Here is a 16,168-nt window from a genome sequence, read left to right on the forward strand (position 1 = left end):
AGAAGGCTCTTCCCCTGGGTCCCGCCAACCGACATTGTTTAGTTGACGGGACCCGGAGAAGGCCAACTCTGTGGGACCCAACTGGTCGCTGGGATTCGTGCGTTTTTGCCTTTTGCCTTTTTATTGAAGTTTCTATGCTACTACAGTTGTTTTTCTATCACATGGTAAAAAAAATGTGGCCAGCCAAAAATTTAATGTTTATTCTGATCATACCAGACTCTATCGCCTTTCTCTCGAAGGATAGCAATGGGAAAGAGGATTGTATGGTGGGCTGCTGCCTGGATGGGGGTGGGGAACGCAGTAGGGTAGCGAAAATGGAGCCTCACCCCAGAGCACCCAATTTGCACTGAAAGATGTTGAAAGAAAATGCAAGGCATCCTGCATAAGCCACGCCCACAGTGTGCTATTAAAAAAATTGGTAGCCCTTCACTGATTGCATAGTGTAGTATAAATATTTGAGTGAACTTTGCATTGTGGTGAGCCTGGAAAGAAGACTGAGTGCCTTAATTTCTAAAATTCATCCCCAAAATAGTTTGCTGTGCCAATAAAACATAAACCATTTTCCATTGCGCAACTACACGTACTGCCAAAGTTTCATTTTTGATACTGCTAGATCTTGCCAGAATGACCAAAGACGAGGAATGTTGGGAGTTGTAGTTCCACAATTCCCATCTCCGGGTTACACAATTTACTTAATTGGGGGCAGTAAAGCCGCATGGCCTCCCCTTCAATTTAAGACATTCACATACCTGTTTCTTCAGATCATCATTTCAAATATGTATTAGGTCAGCAGAAAGTCTTCCACAAATTGCCGGCCGACAATTTCCAGCGTCCTGCCTTTTTCTAGGCTGGCTAGAAATCTTGGCACTTGGAGTTGAACAATATCTAACAGGCCTTACATTGTCCAGCCTAATTAAAACTTCAAGGCCATGAGTGTTATGTTTAATCTACTTTGTAGATAGGCAAAAGAGCGGCCAAGTTGTATGACCTGTGCTTCTTACAAGGAAGTAGCAACTTTAATTTTTCCGTGCTTTTTATAGCCTTCATTATAAGCAGGCAGGCAGCTGATGAAACTCCCTATTCATGAGGACTGCTTAATTGTATTTCTGTTACTGTTAAAGTGACAGGAATGGTGTTTTTTTTTCCTTAGGAAAGCCTGCTCCTTAACCCTGCTGTTCTGTTCGAAAAAACTCCCTAATCTTATGTTCCCGGGTCTATTTGACCCGGACTGCAAATTGATCATTTTAGGTACTTATATTTGGTCTTTTGGAAAGCTTTTTTCACCTGGAAACAGGTTTGAACATTTCTGCACACAATGGAATGAAAATTGAACTGGAAAAATTAATCCTTATTGGTTTATTTTGCACATAAATGTGCCCCCCCCCCGTTTTTGTGAAAGTTTTTTCAATTTATGGATAGTTTTGCTTGCAAAATCCATTATATTTTACTAAAGTTGGTGTGGGATTGGTAGCTTGAACATTTCTGAACATAATGATATGAAAATTGAACTGGAAAAATTGATGCATATTGGTTTATTTTGCACATAAATGGGCCCCCATGCTTATACTCAAATAGGCTTATACTCGAGTCGGCTTATAACTCGAGTATAAGACAATATGGTTTTATATTCAAAAATAAATCAATAAGAATCATTTTATTCAGTTCATTTCTATTTTTCTTATGTTCAGGATTGTTTCAAAAGGATATTCCAAATATTTCTAGCCAAATATATATAAAAAGTGACAATAATGGCACACAGCAAGGCCGAGGGGGCTGGCCCTTTTGTGGCAAAAATAAACCAATAAGAACCATTTTTTTCAGTTCATTTATATTTTTCTTATGTTCAGGACTGTTCAATTTAGTATATCAAACCTTTTGGGGGAAAATTCCTTAGGGATTTGTAGCCTTAAAAAATAGAAATTGACACGAAATTCAGAAAGGATGGGGGGAGGGGCTTTTTGATCAAAATAAAAATATGTCTCAATTTTTCCAGTTCAATTTTCATATCATTATGTTCATAAATGTTCAAACTAGTTTTCCAGTTGAAAAAGTTTTCAAAAAGATCAAATTCAAGTACCTAAAAAAAATATTTTTGGTCCGGTCATATACGAACAGAAACAGACTCGAAGTGATGATTTTGTTTTGCCCAGAAAACAATTAGCCACCACCCCAAAAATATTTTTTGATGATCAGCATTGTTAAATTGAGTAAATGAATACCTAAGATTTTAAAGAATATTTTGAATTTGGAGCATAAAAAAATAAAAAGTGAAAATGGATGCAAGCAGCCGAGGGGGGGGGCTTATTTCTGATGTTAAAAAACCAATAAGATTCATTTTTTTTCAGTTCCTTTATATTTTTCTTATATTCAGAAATGTTCAAGCTACCAATCCCACACCAACTTTAGTAAAATAGAATGGATTTTGCAAGCAAAACTATCCATAAATTGAAAAAAATTCACAAAAATGGGGGGGCATGCATTATATTCGCAAAATAAACCAATAAGATTTACTTTTTTCATTTCAATTTTCATATCATTGTGTGCAGAAATGTTCAGACTACTTTCCAAGTGAAAAAAGTTTTCAAATTGACCAAACATAAGCACTTCAAATGAAGAGTTTTTGGTCCGGGTCGTATGTGACCCGAACAGAAGATTTGTAACTTTTTTTTCCCAGCAAAAACTAAGCCTCTCACCCCCCCAAAAAAATTCTCATAGAGAGAACCCCTGAAATGATGAAAAGTCATGAAATTTCAAGTTTCAGATATGCAGGGAAAATGTTTTACAGGGGACTCAAACTTGGCTTCGGGTCGCATACGACCTGAACAGAACAGCAGGGTTGCTTACATATCTTTCATAAATTGGGAATATATTCACTGGATTCCAATCTTACAGTACACCTATGATAAAAATGATCCCAACTTTAAAGCTAAACTCTCAAGTTGAGTTGAACTGAAGGTGACTCCACATTATTATTGATTACCATTCTGATCTTTTTGTGCGATGGTCTGTTTAAATTTTCCCATTCAGTCTAGAGCAGTGTTTCCCAACCTTGGCAACTTGAAGATATTTGGACTTCGACTCCCAGAATTCCCCAGCCAGCGAATGCTGGCTGGGGAATTCTGGGAGTTGAAGTCCAGGTATCTTCAAGTTGCCAAGGTTAGGAAACAATGGTCTAGAGCCCTAAGTCACTGTAAGTCTTCAAGTTTGACTTTCCTTAGTTTTCTTTCATAACAGAGAGTGTAAAATACTGCCAGTTATTGGGATGATTGCCCATTACTTTGGCATATTTATTTATGTATTATTTATTTAAACTTGACTAAGATATATTTTGAACCTAGGTATTGGCCAAATCCAAAAACCACTCTGTGTTGACTTTGATATATGAATTCAAATTATGAACTGTTTTGAGGCTGTGATTTGTAACCTGTGCCTTTTTTTTTCTTATTTAATAATATATGAGCTTGCAATTATTCAGTTGTTATTGCTCTTGTTGTGTTGACATATGGTTCTAAACCATGGCTTGATTTATAGTTAGAGTAATAAGCCATAGTAGCAAAATTAATGCATTAGACTAAGCTATAAGTAATAGTCTATAGACCCCAATCACTGCTTTCGATTACCATCACACTAAGGGAAACCGAAAGACACATTATGGCTTAGAACCATGTTTCTTGAATAAATTACGCTGCATTGAGCTCACATAGCCTATTAAACACGATTTGCACATATACTAAACCAGGGGTCCCCAAACTTGGCAACATTAAGACTTGTGGACTTCAACTCCTAGCTGGAGAATTCTAGAAGTTGAAGTCCACAAGTCTTAAAGTTGCCAAGTTTGAAGACCTCGGCACTTAACGAAATACCTTATGATTTGAGCATGGTCTATGAGCCTGCTTTAAAGATGACCTCAGGTTATAGCCATAAGGTCAATGATAGGGAACCTATGGCACGTGTGCCACAGGTGGCACATGGAGCCATTTCTGAGGGCATGCAAGACATTGCCCTTTGTCAGCCCCAACACACATGTGCATGCTGGCCAGCTGATTTGGGGGCTTCTTTTTGGCCCCTTTCGCTCTTCCCAGGCTTCAGGAAAACAGCCTGCCCAACTGGAAATTTACTTGTGTGCTCACCCCCAGCCTTCTTTTCACTGTCAGAGGTCTTCAGTAACTTCTTCAGCTTAGGTCAGTTGTAGCAAGGCCTCCCACACCTTGGCCCATTTCTGCTGCCGCCAGCAAGGCTTCCTTGAAGGTCTCTGCAGCTGATAACAGAGCTCCAGATCGATCCAGAGCTCTGTTATTGGCTACACAGGTCTTCAGGAAAGCCTTACAGGCTGCAGAAGAAATGGGCCAAGGTGTGGGAGGCCTGATTGCAACTATCTGAAGGCAAGTAATAGGACAGGTCCACTGAAGTTAAGTAGTAGGGCAGTTCCACAGCTTGAGTGAGGCCTGTGTACATGCAGGGGGGGGGGCAGCTGGGGGTTGGCCATATGTGTGTGGGGAGGGCATTGCATTATGGATGTGGGCATTCACATGCACCCTTTTGTGCACCTGAGCCAAAAAAAATTCACCATCACTACTATAAGGAACTTACAGTACTTGACAATAACATACACAGATCTCAGCAACACTTATTCCCGAGGAAACATGTAGAAGGTTATGTTACATCAGGGGTGGAGACTGATGGCCCTTGCATGTATGACTTGGGGACTTCAGTTCCCAGAATTCCTGAGCCAGCCATCTAGAAGTCATAAAGGGGCCATAGTTCCCCACCTCTGCACTACATGAAGAATTATTTGGGGATTTTAAGTTGGCAGCTTCTAAAAGTTTACCAGATAAATCTTTTTAAAAACTGCTTGTAAATACTTCCTTTACAGAGAAAACCAGGTTGGTCCAAATTAATACAAACTTTTATTATACTGTAGTTGAATGATGGCATTCAAAATTAATTCACACAATATCTGCCTTGCTATGCCTGACTCTTCTTTTGGATGTTTTGGAATTAAAGGAGAAAAAGAAATAAGCAAAATAAGAGAACTTTAAATCTTAAACCAGGATAGATAAAAAAGACTATTTCATACATTTTTTCTTGAAGATCAACTTCTATTTGGTAAGTCATTTTTTAAAATTTCTAGTCAAACGCCCAGGTAAACCATAGGCCCTTTTAAAGAGTGGCTATAATAACAACTGTAAAGACTGAATTACAAAGAAGTCAGATGATTACTAGATAACAGAAAAAGGGAAAAAAACATGTAGTAAACGTGAACCATTTATCAATTAGCTGGACGTTTGCAACCTATAGAGTGAACTTCTAGAAAGATCTAACCACTATTGTATCAATCTAACCATAATGAAGACCAGCCCTACATCACTTCAAAAATGGCTGGACCATGTTGAAGATAATATAAGAGCTTTTTCTCAATTACATTTCTCATAGGACCATCAAACTCTGATATTAAGGCTATCAGACCTGAACAGCCAAGAGCGGCTAACTTTATTTTTATCTCATCACTAGCCTAGGAATAAGAAAAACCTTATTACAGTACAGTGGTACCTCGAGATACGAGTTTAATTCGTTCCGGACTTGGGCTCTTAAGTCGAGCAGCTCTTATCTCGAACGACTTTTCCCCATAGGAATTAATGTAAATAATTTTAATTGGTTCCAGCCCTCAAAAAACTCACAAAGTTAGTCTAAATTATGCAGAAAGACATGTTTTTAATGAAGAAATGTACATGTACATATAAATGATTAATGAAGTTTCTTTCACTTAACTTGTAAACTTTCTTAAACTTTTAAATTTACATATGTTCAACTTCTCTGCCACCCAATCCTGTAGGACAGAGGTCCCCAACCCTTTTTGCACCAGGGACCGGCTTTAAGCGATCAAGAGAGGAATGGGTGAATGAATGGACGGAGGGTGGGAAGGAAGGAAGGAAAGAGGGAAGGGACAGGAACAGAGGAAGGAAGCAAGGAAACTTATGAAAGGGGAGAGTAAGAGAGGAATGAGTGAAGGGAGGGAGGGAGGGAAGAAGGTGGGAAGGAGAAAGAAAAGAAGAAATAGAGGAAGGGAAGGTAAAAGAGAGAAAGAAAAAGAGCAAGAAAGAAAGCTGCAAGCACCCCCCCGAGCCCCCCAGGCCGGCTGCAACCTTTTAAAACACGCGCGCCGCTTCGCAGCTGTCTCCTGAAGCCGAACGCGGAAGTTAGCGTTTGGCTTCAGGAGACAGCTCCTTGGCGCTTGTATCTCGAATTTGGGCTTGTAACTAGAACAAAAATATCTCTCCCCTCCCAGCTCTTATCTCGAGTTGCTCTTAAGTAGAGCAGCTCTTATGTCGGGGTTCCACTGTAGTTGTATTTTCCCTCTTATTTTAACATTATTCAAAAACAGTCTCAAAATACATAATATCTCTTAGGCTTTGTTATCCATTATCTTAGAGGGAAGTCAGACAACCACAATAACTTGATAAATAGGCAGTAGAGGCTAGAGATTGACAAAGCGGCATATAGCAAATTTCATACCAGTGTTGTTTTCTCCCGATTCATAACACTTCAGTTCATAGCACTTCAGCTCAGCTTTTGGGAAAGGTCCCAAATGTATCATGGGGTAAATTGCCACTGGGACTCAAAGGGTTAATCGAAGAGTTAAGTGAAGACCTCCCAATAGGAATTAGGTGTTAAGGACCCAAAGGTGTGTGGGGATATAGATACAGAAATTGCTGGTTTCTCTTCCACTAGCTGCAGGATTTTTATTCTTGAATGAATAAAAGTTTTGATTTGAAATGGATGTTTCCAGAAGTGGAGAATCTGCAAACAGGCTCCTTTATAGCATCCTATAGAACAGCCTTCATTGCAAATGCGTTCTGGCACCAATTTCAATCTCCAAGGATTCTCTGTCATACCACCCAACCACATAACTTAGATAGGGCAAAGCCGCACATTTTTCTTCCTTGCTCTTTTCCCCCCCTTCCCTGATGAAGACTCGAATGGAGCAGAAATATGACAGGCGGCTAGGAATTTCATGGTAACAAGAGCACCGTCATTTTCTGTGCTTTATTAATAATCCTATAATTATCTGAGAAAGCCCTTCTCCCCTATTCCTTTCACCATCCCTAATTTGAAACTAAGCTTTCAAAATTGATCGTGACACCACGGCATGCAAAGGCCAGCAATCCAAGCTGAATAGAACATTGCATGAGCTCAGTTTAAATCTCAGCCCATTTAGTTCGGTAAGCCTCAGTTAGGAAGGAGAAGAATGATAGTCGGTAGTCTTCCTCCTCCACCCCCTCCTGGTTCCCTTCCTTTTTTTTTTTAAAAAAAAGGTGTTTATTTAAATCGTGCACAACATGCGCTAACCCAGGGTGATAATTTCTGCTCCAGGGTTTTTGGTGCTCTTGATGAGTTGCAGATGGCTTTTCTGCACAGGTGATGTGGCCTCCCACTGACATCACCAGGACAGCAGCCAAGCCCCATCCCAGCACCAGGATGACTGAAGCAGCATGGAATGTATCAGCACAAGCTCGGGAGAGAAGCTTGCCAATGCTTTCATTGCTAGGGGTGCTGGGATGAGAAGGGGAAGGGAGGAAGATGCTACTGGGAGGCTGAAAAACAAGTTCTATAGAAGAGAGAAGAGATGGTGGTAGGAATTCCCTAGACCCTTTGATGATGAAGATCACACATTCTTCAGAGGGGGAGAGGATTCAGCCCAGTGGGTTGCTCCAGATTTAACAGGCTAACATGGATTTTCCCATCTTCCCCCTTCAGTCTTGTATTGGAAGAAATTAATCTCCTTCCCCCACCCCTTACTCTCAGGAGCCAGCTGTTTTAAGTAAAAAGCAGAGCTTCAGGGACAATGAGCTAATGAAATCACAAGCTGTGGTTTTTAACCTAAGAAGGGAATTTTCAGGTTAGGAATATTTAAACATTTTTTTTATTTTTTAAAAACACCCAGAGACTTTTAAAATAAGATTTTTCTCTACCCTATTCTTGGTTTTGGAGTCTGCATTAAATGCACCTAAGTCACTGGCCTTGGTTTCCCACCAATCCATGTGTCAAATGGAAGCATGATGAAGTAACACGGCCATTGATACTGTACATATGAAGGTATGCTATTAAATTGAGGGAATTTATTTATTTATTTATTATTTATTAATCAGATTTGTATGCCGCCCCTCTCCGCAGACTCGGGGCGGCTCACAGCAATAATAGTACAATGTAAACAAATCTAATATTTAAGTTTAAGTTAATTTAAAACCCCAATTTAAAAACCAATCATACGTACTAGCATACCATGCATAAATTTTATAAGCCTAGGGGGAGGGAAAGTATCAATTCCCCCATGCCTGATGACAGAGGTGGGTTTTAAGGAGCTTACGAAAGGCTAGGAGGGTGGGGGCAACTCTGATATCCGGAGGGAGTTGGTTCCAAAGGGTCGGGGCCGCCACAGAGAAGGCTCTTCCCCTGGGTCCCGCCAAACGAATACAAGTCACTTCCTATCTCCTTCCTTTCTATTCACCATTTAAGTATGATAGGAGCACAGCTGAAAGCTCTTACGTACATGCAGGAGGGTGTCAAACTCTGAATGAAATTAAAATCCATAAAAATATAATGCCCTACATGGCTTAGGGCCAGACTATCTTCAAGACTGCCTTCTGACACATAGCTCCCTGCGACCAGTAGGGGCCCATAGGGTTGGCCTTCCCCGGGTCCCATTAGCCAGGCAGTGTTGGTTGGTGGAACTGCAGGAGAGGGCCTTCTCTGTGACAGCTCCGGCTCTCTAGGACCAGTTGCCCGCCCCCCAACCCGTTGACACCACCCTACTGGCCTTCCGGAAAGCCATTAAAACCTGGCTTTGCTGGCTGGTGTGGGCCCAAGGATAGTTTGACACCACCATGTTTTGGCCATTTAAGGATGAATGCATTTTAATGGGTTTTATACTGTCTTTTACATTGCTTTTATGTTGTATGCCGCCCAGAGTCTGAAAAGAATTGGGCGGCCTATAAGTACAAACGAATAAACAAATAACATGAACTACAGCAGGGGTGTCAAATTTGATTTCATTGAGGGCCACATCAGGGTTGTGTTTGACCTTGGGGGAGCCATGGTGGGTGTAGCATAGTGGGCATGGCCACCTCAATGTCGCTAGTGTTGAGGGGTACCGAGTGCTCTGCTAGCTGTGAAAATATTTACAGAAACCTCACATCCTGATCACAAGGAGTTTCTTCAAGTCCTACCCTCAAAACGACGTTATAGACCACTGCACACCAGAACACAAGAAAAGTTTTTTCACTCTGCTAACCAAATATTTCCCTCAACACTGTCAAACTATTTACTAAGTCTGCACTACTATTAATCTTCACATCATTCCCATCACCCATCTTCTTCCACAAATGACTGTAACTCTGTTGCTTGTATCCTTTCAATTTATATTGACTGGTTCCTAATATGATTTGATTGCTTATTTGTACCCGAACTGTCATTAAGTGTTGTACCTTATGATTCTTGACACACATACAAATATTTTAAAGTATTAAGTACAGTACATTGAAGCTATTTATGAAAATAGCTTGCAGCTATATCAGGGAAAGAAAGTGAGAATGTGGGAACCAAAGACCATCTTATAATCATTGTTATGAGGCTGAATCATGGTTTAGAACCACTAGATTTGGGGGGGGGGGGGGGGCTATCAAAAGAATATAGAAAAGTAGTCTTTTACATCCATCTAGTGGTTATCCAAATTTTTGCAGCTCAAATATAAAATGCCTGAAAATGAAGCCAAAAGGTATTTGCATGTAAAAATACACTTCACATATAAAGCACACAATTGCATTTTATATTTGATTCTTTCAATTAACATTTTGAAAAACTGGGCATTTTCAAACATTTGCTTCCACAATGAAACAAACTTGATGCCTTTGCTTGCTTCAAAAATTTATGGAGTCAAAAACTAACTACTAAATCCAGTGTTCTAGATTTGAAATTTCAACCATGTGTGTTGGCTTCACATGTGTCACAGTTAGACAAACTATGATTGCCCATTTGTAGAAAACTCTTAACATTGTAATTCTGATAGGGATTAGGGATTTCTAACAGAGCTGTTGGTAATTTTCATCCAATGCTTCTCCCAACTCATTGGGGGAAATTATGATTTGTTTTATAAAATATATATCAGTAAAAGTCAGCAGCAGTAGAACCTGGCTGACACTTCTTTGGCTTAGAAGCTTAGCAGCTTAATACTTGGTTAGTACTTGGAGGGAAGAACTGCAGAGAGTACCACAACTACAGGTTTGATCAGGAAGTTGAAAAACAGCTCAGAAAGAGGCAGCAACAACCTAAATCCATCATAACAAATTATTAAGAAACTGTAATAATTTGTAATAACTGTTATCTGGCAGGTATTTTGAGACTAGATATGTCCTCAAAGTATAAATACAACTATTAGGAACTTTCTCTTTAAACTCTTATGGCAATTCCTTTAACAATGACTCATAATAGCATTATTTTTGTCTGTTTAACTTGACATATCTTGTTTCTGATTGATCTGTGCCACTTGAAGTCTTTTTTTTTTCAATGGTCAGACTGATTTCCAGTCATTATTTGGTACATCCCAATAAAGATAACTTTTTGAAGTTGTTAAGCACTTCCAGTATTTCTAAATGTGAGTTTCAAAATCCTGAAAACTGATTTAATCACTTCTGAGACACTGACGTTCTACCTGGCTATGGGGATGTTGCAAGCACAGATTTGTTTACATGATTATGAATCTTCAGATAATTTAACAACTGGTTCTCTGCTATAATGACTGACTGGGTAGATGGGGCTGGGTGATCATGTGACTGAGTGGGCGTGGTCAACTTGATGTCACACACATCGAGGGGCACTTAACCTCGCCTGGCCTCTTGTACCCATGGGGATGTTGCAATGGTCATAAGTGTGAAAAACAGTCATAAATCACTTTTTTAAGTGACATTGTCACTTTGGTCACTAAATGAACTGTTTTAAGTCAAGGAAAGCTAAAACTTTCTGTCTGAATACTTCCCTTTTCCTCAGCAATTCCAGAGCACATTGAGGAATTAAAATAATTAAAATACAGCCAACTCTTTAAACATCTATTAGCAATAGCAAAAGTCCTCAGACCTATATACTGCTTCACAGTGCTTTACAGCCATCTCTAAGCAGTTTACAGAGTCACCATATTGCCCCCAACAATCTGGGTTCTCATTTTACCAACCTAGGAAGCAGTGAAGGGCTGCAAAAATTTTCACTACCTCAATGTGGGTGGGGGTGGCTTGCTGGCCATGTGACCAGGTGGGAGTGGCTTAAAGGTCATGGGACTGACTTAAAGGTAACCAACTTGACGTCACTCATGTCAAGGGCTTGGATTAGGGTGCCTGGCCTCTCCTCATCTCAAAGAGATGCAATTTCCCTATCTATTTACTATTACTGAGCATCCAAAATATACTATTTAATTCTGTGTATATATGCCATATGTGTACATACACATTACACAGAGGGACACAAAAATATATATTATCTACAATATAAACTGTATGTGTATGTACATACAAACATGCAGGCACAGCTCTTCCAAAATTATACACATTCAACCTCATTTACTGTGATAGGGAAAACATACCCAGAGCCCAGAAGGGAAAAAAAGAAAAAAAAATCAATTTCTACAGGTTCTGCATACCTGACCAAATTTTTTCTACCGGTTCTGAGTACCTGATCCTACCTGTAGGAGCCCATCACTGCTTGGAAGGATGGAAAGCTGAGTCAACCTTGAAACTAGTGTGGATCAAATTCCTGGCAGTCAGCAGAATTAATCTGCAATACTGCATTCTAATCACTGCACCACCAAGTTTGTGCTTACATAAATTAATCACAAAATCTGAGGTTCTGAATTTAATGGCAGGCAGTTAATACTAAATTGGGATCCATTGGAAGGCTTCATTTATAGTGAGACTAATATACAAGTAGTCCTCAACTTACAGGCGTTGGTTTGAAATTACAACGGCATTGAAAAATGTGACTTATAATTGGTTTTTCACTTGACTGTTGCAGCATCCTGATGGTCATGTGATTAAAATTTGGGCACTCAACAACTGCTTCATATATATATAACACTTGGTCATGTGATAACCAATGACACATGTTTCACTGAACCACTGCAGCGATTCCCTTAACAACTGTGGCAGAAAGGTTGTAATATGGGACAAAACCTCACTTAATAGCTTCCTTGCTTACTGTTGTGGTTAGCTCTGGCCCAGCTCCTGCCTCAAGGAATGTGCAGGTGGATGTGGGGGAAACATCCACATGCCATAGCCCTGTTTTGCTCCCGGTGGAATCTGCCAACGAAGCCTCCTCTGACCAAGGAAGCGTGAGTGACAGGGAAGAGGGAAGTTTGGCAGACAGCCCAGGAGGAGATCAATCATCTGTATCATCCCTGGATTCTGAACAAGAATTAATGACACATCCACGCATGTGTAGAGTGATGCATAGGAGACAACAACTGATGGATTATTACAAGAGAAAATGAGGCCACCTGTGGTTGGGTGGGGCTGCTGTAATTAGTGCTACAGATAAAAGTGCAACCTGGTGTTTCAGCCTCATGGCAGTTTATCTGATTCATTGTTTCGTCAAGATCATGGTTTTTGTGCAGTTCAAGATTGTGTGTGGACTCTCTGGACTTTAGAATTGGACTCAATTTCCCAGTTATTGGATGAGCAATTGGATTGCATTTAACCTGTGCCTTGTGTGTACCAGAAAATCCCTTTGACATTTAAAAAGGGAGCTTTTTCTGTTTTTCTGTTTATAAAAACTTTTGGGTTTTCCTTTTATCGTGTGGTGTGTGTCTTCCTGGACTAATTACCCTGTAATTACGGGCGGTTGAAACACGCCGGCAGAACATTTACCAACGGGAATTTTGGGCTCAAATGGGATTGTAAGTCAAGGACTATCTGTATGGAAAAATATTTTTAAAATATTAAATTATATCTCCCCCTAGAATGCTATAGATAACCCCCCCCCCCAAAAAAAAGCCAGGCAAAATTAACTTTTGAAATGGAAATTTCATCCCACAGTGTGTATTTGAAGCTCACCGTTCACGCTCCTGTTCTAGGAGGTTGGTAAAGTCGTCGCTTTTGTTCATATAATCCGTGTGTTTGTGCTTCTCATTTTCCAGCTCGTAAACGGTCCGTCGATGGCATTTTTCTGCCAAAAGAAGCTGCTCAAGCATGCGCCGATATGTTTCCTTCTGCTTGTCTTCCAATCTGTCCAGCTGGTTTATTGAAACATAAAAGGGATGGGGTGCAATAGATCATTGGATGACTTGGATTAATTTACCCAACCAGGAATTTTTCGTACAGAAAAGAAATGTGCTTGGGGTTTTTTTCCCTGACCTGCCAGCTCATCATATTGGATGTCCTAACTAACTACCGAGGAAAGATGTTTACATTTCGTTTGCATTGCATTTTGGTTGCATTGAGCTATTTGACGAATGAGCTTTCCACGCTAGGCTAGGCTAGGCTCAGCGGTGGGCTACGAGCCGGAATGCTAAATTGCGCTCGCCACTGCGGCTCATAAGTTCTTGCAGGACCAGCGCAATTTTGCTGCTGCACCTGTGGAGGTAGCAAAATCACTCACGGAACCCCAGGTAAAACCTTGCCAAACTACAGCTGCAATTTTGCTACCTCCACAGGTGCAGCAGCAAAATCATGCTGGTCCCGCAAAAACCTACGAGCCATGATGGCGAGCGCAATTTAGCTTTCCAGCTCATAGCCCACCGCTGGCTAGGCTAGCATAGCATAGCATAGCATAGCATAGCATAGCATAGCACAGCACAGCACAGCACAGCACAGCACAGCACAGCACAGCACAGCACAGAATAGAATAATAGAGTTGGAAGAGACCTTGGAGGTCTTCTAGTCCAACCCCCTGCTTAGGCAGGAAACCCTACACCACTTCAGACAAATGGTTATTCAACATCTTAAAAACTTCCAGTGCTGGAGCATTCATAACTTCTGGAAGCAAGCTGTTCCACTGATTAATTGTTCTGTCAGGAAATTTCACCCTAGTTCTAAGTTGCTTCTCTCCTTGTTTAATTTCCACCCATTGCTTCTTGTTCTACCCTCAGGTGCTTTGGAGAATAGGTTGACTCCTTCTTCTTTGTGGCAACCCCTGAGATATTAGAACACTGCTATCATGTCTCCCCTAGTTCTTCTTTTTATTAAACTAGCCATGCCCAGTTTCTGCAACTGTTCTTCATATGTTTTAACCTCCAGTTCCCTAATCATCTTTGTTGCTCTTCTCTGCACTTTTTCTAGAGTCTCAATATCCTTTTTGCATCGTGGCGACCAAAACTGAATGCAATATTCCAGGTCTGGAGCTTTGCGAGAGCTGTTCCAGGTTCCTCCAAATGACTGGGGATGATGGAGCTTGCTGAATGCTTTAAAGATAGTTACTTCATTCATAAAGTAGAAATACAGTGAATTCCTATGGATGCCTTCTTGAGCAAGATATTGTGCAAACTGTGAGTAAACATGTACAGTGTTCCCTCAATTTTCGCGGGTTCAAACTTTGCAAAAAGTCTATACCACAGTTTTTCAAAAATATTAATTAAAAAAATACTTCGCTGTTTTTCCCCCTATACCACGGTTTTTACCACCCAATGACATCATATGTCATCACTAAACTTTCGTCCGCCTTTAATAAATATTTTTTTTAATAAACTTTAATAAATAAATATGGTGAGTAATAATCTAAATGGTTGGTAAGGGAATGGGAAATTGTAATTTAGGGGTTTAAAGTGTTAAGGGAAGGCTTGTGATACTGTCCATAGCCAAAAATAGTGTATTTACTTCCGCATCTCTACTTCCAGGAAATTCGACTTTCTCAGGCGGTCTCGGAATGCATCTCCTACGAAAGTCAAGGGGACATTGTACTTGAAAGCTTGATGAGAACATTCCCTTTCCTCTTGTTTTCTGACCAGTAACATCTCTCACAAGAAGGCATCCATAGGAATCTCATTGTATTTCTACTTTATGAATAAAGCAACTACAAGTATTCAGCCAGTTCCATCATCCCCGGTCATTTGGAGGAACCTGGAATCATCTATCTAGGTCACCCAATCTTGGCTTATGATTTCTCAGCCATTGCTTCAATTTCACCGATCTGATCAGGAAACCTCTTCCTGATTCTCTAATGAAAACTGACAAGCGTCACAAGGGGACATCCTGAAAATAATCATGTCAGGAAATAGGCCTGCAAATGCCAAGCCAGCTGGTAATTTATACACAAGTGTGCAATAGAGAAGTTCTATCAAGCCTCTGCTAGCTGGAGCAGATTCAACTCTATGCAGATGTCATTGTGGTTTGCTTTCTGTTGCATTGGGCTATTGAGGAATGTTAAAATTGCTAACATGGCATTGGGCCAGAATACATCCAGAACCGCCTTCTACCGCACAAATCCCAGCGACCGATAAGGTCCCACAGAGTTGACCTTCTCCGGGTCCCGTCGACTAAACAATGTTGTTTGGTGGGCCCCAGGGGAAGAGCCTTCTCTGTGGCGGCCCCAGCCCTCTGGAACCAACTCCCCCCGGAGATTAGAACTGCCCCTACCCTCCCTGTCTTTCGTAAACTACTTAAGACTCACTTATACCGCCAGGCATCGGGGAGTTGAGACACCTTTCCCCCAGGCTTTTTTATACTTTGTTTTATGTTTGGTATGAATGTGCTGTTTGGCTTTAAAAAAAAAAATAATAATAATGATAGGGTTTTATATGTTTTTTTTAATATTAGATTTGTTCCACTACTATATTGTTTTTATTACTGTTGTGAGCCGCCCCAAGTCTTCGGAGAGGGGCGGCATACAAATCTAATAAATAATAATAATAATAATAATAATAATAATAATAATAATAATATTGACAAAATCTATAATTCGAGCTGCAACGACTCTGGCATAAGCCAGTGAAAGTGGTCCCAGTGGTACTTGGCACACTGGGCGCAGTGCCAAAGGATCTCAGCGGACATTTGAAAACCATTGGAATTGACAAAATCTCCATCTGTCAATTGCAAAAGGCTGCTTTACTGGGATCGGCAAACATAATTCGCCGCTACATCACGCAGCCCTAGGTGCTTGGGAAGCGCCTGACTGGTGATTAAATACGAAATCCAGC

General features: G+C 40.5%; 1 protein-coding gene across 8 annotated transcripts in view; it reads right to left on the bottom strand.

The window, feature by feature from the left end:
• FILIP1 (filamin A interacting protein 1) overlaps positions 1-16,168 on the bottom strand; it is a 114,161-nt gene that overhangs the window by 35,270 nt on the left and 62,723 nt on the right. For 5 of the 8 annotated variants that reach the window (XM_070733077.1, XM_070733075.1, XM_070733074.1 and 2 more), the window contains one exon: positions 13,092-13,270. In XM_070733077.1, the coding sequence (XP_070589178.1) occupies positions 13,092-13,270 (179 nt within the window). Of the gene's footprint in view, positions 1-749; positions 1,055-4,130; positions 4,237-6,513; positions 6,647-13,091; positions 13,271-16,168 lie in introns of those variants that run through there. The other 3 variants (XM_070733080.1, XM_070733078.1, XM_070733079.1) reach the window with 3 other exon arrangements.

The sequence above is a fragment of the Erythrolamprus reginae genome, chromosome 1 (genome assembly GCF_031021105.1).
Source record: "Erythrolamprus reginae isolate rEryReg1 chromosome 1, rEryReg1.hap1, whole genome shotgun sequence".
In the NCBI taxonomy this organism is placed as follows: domain Eukaryota; kingdom Metazoa; phylum Chordata; class Lepidosauria; order Squamata; family Dipsadidae; genus Erythrolamprus; species Erythrolamprus reginae.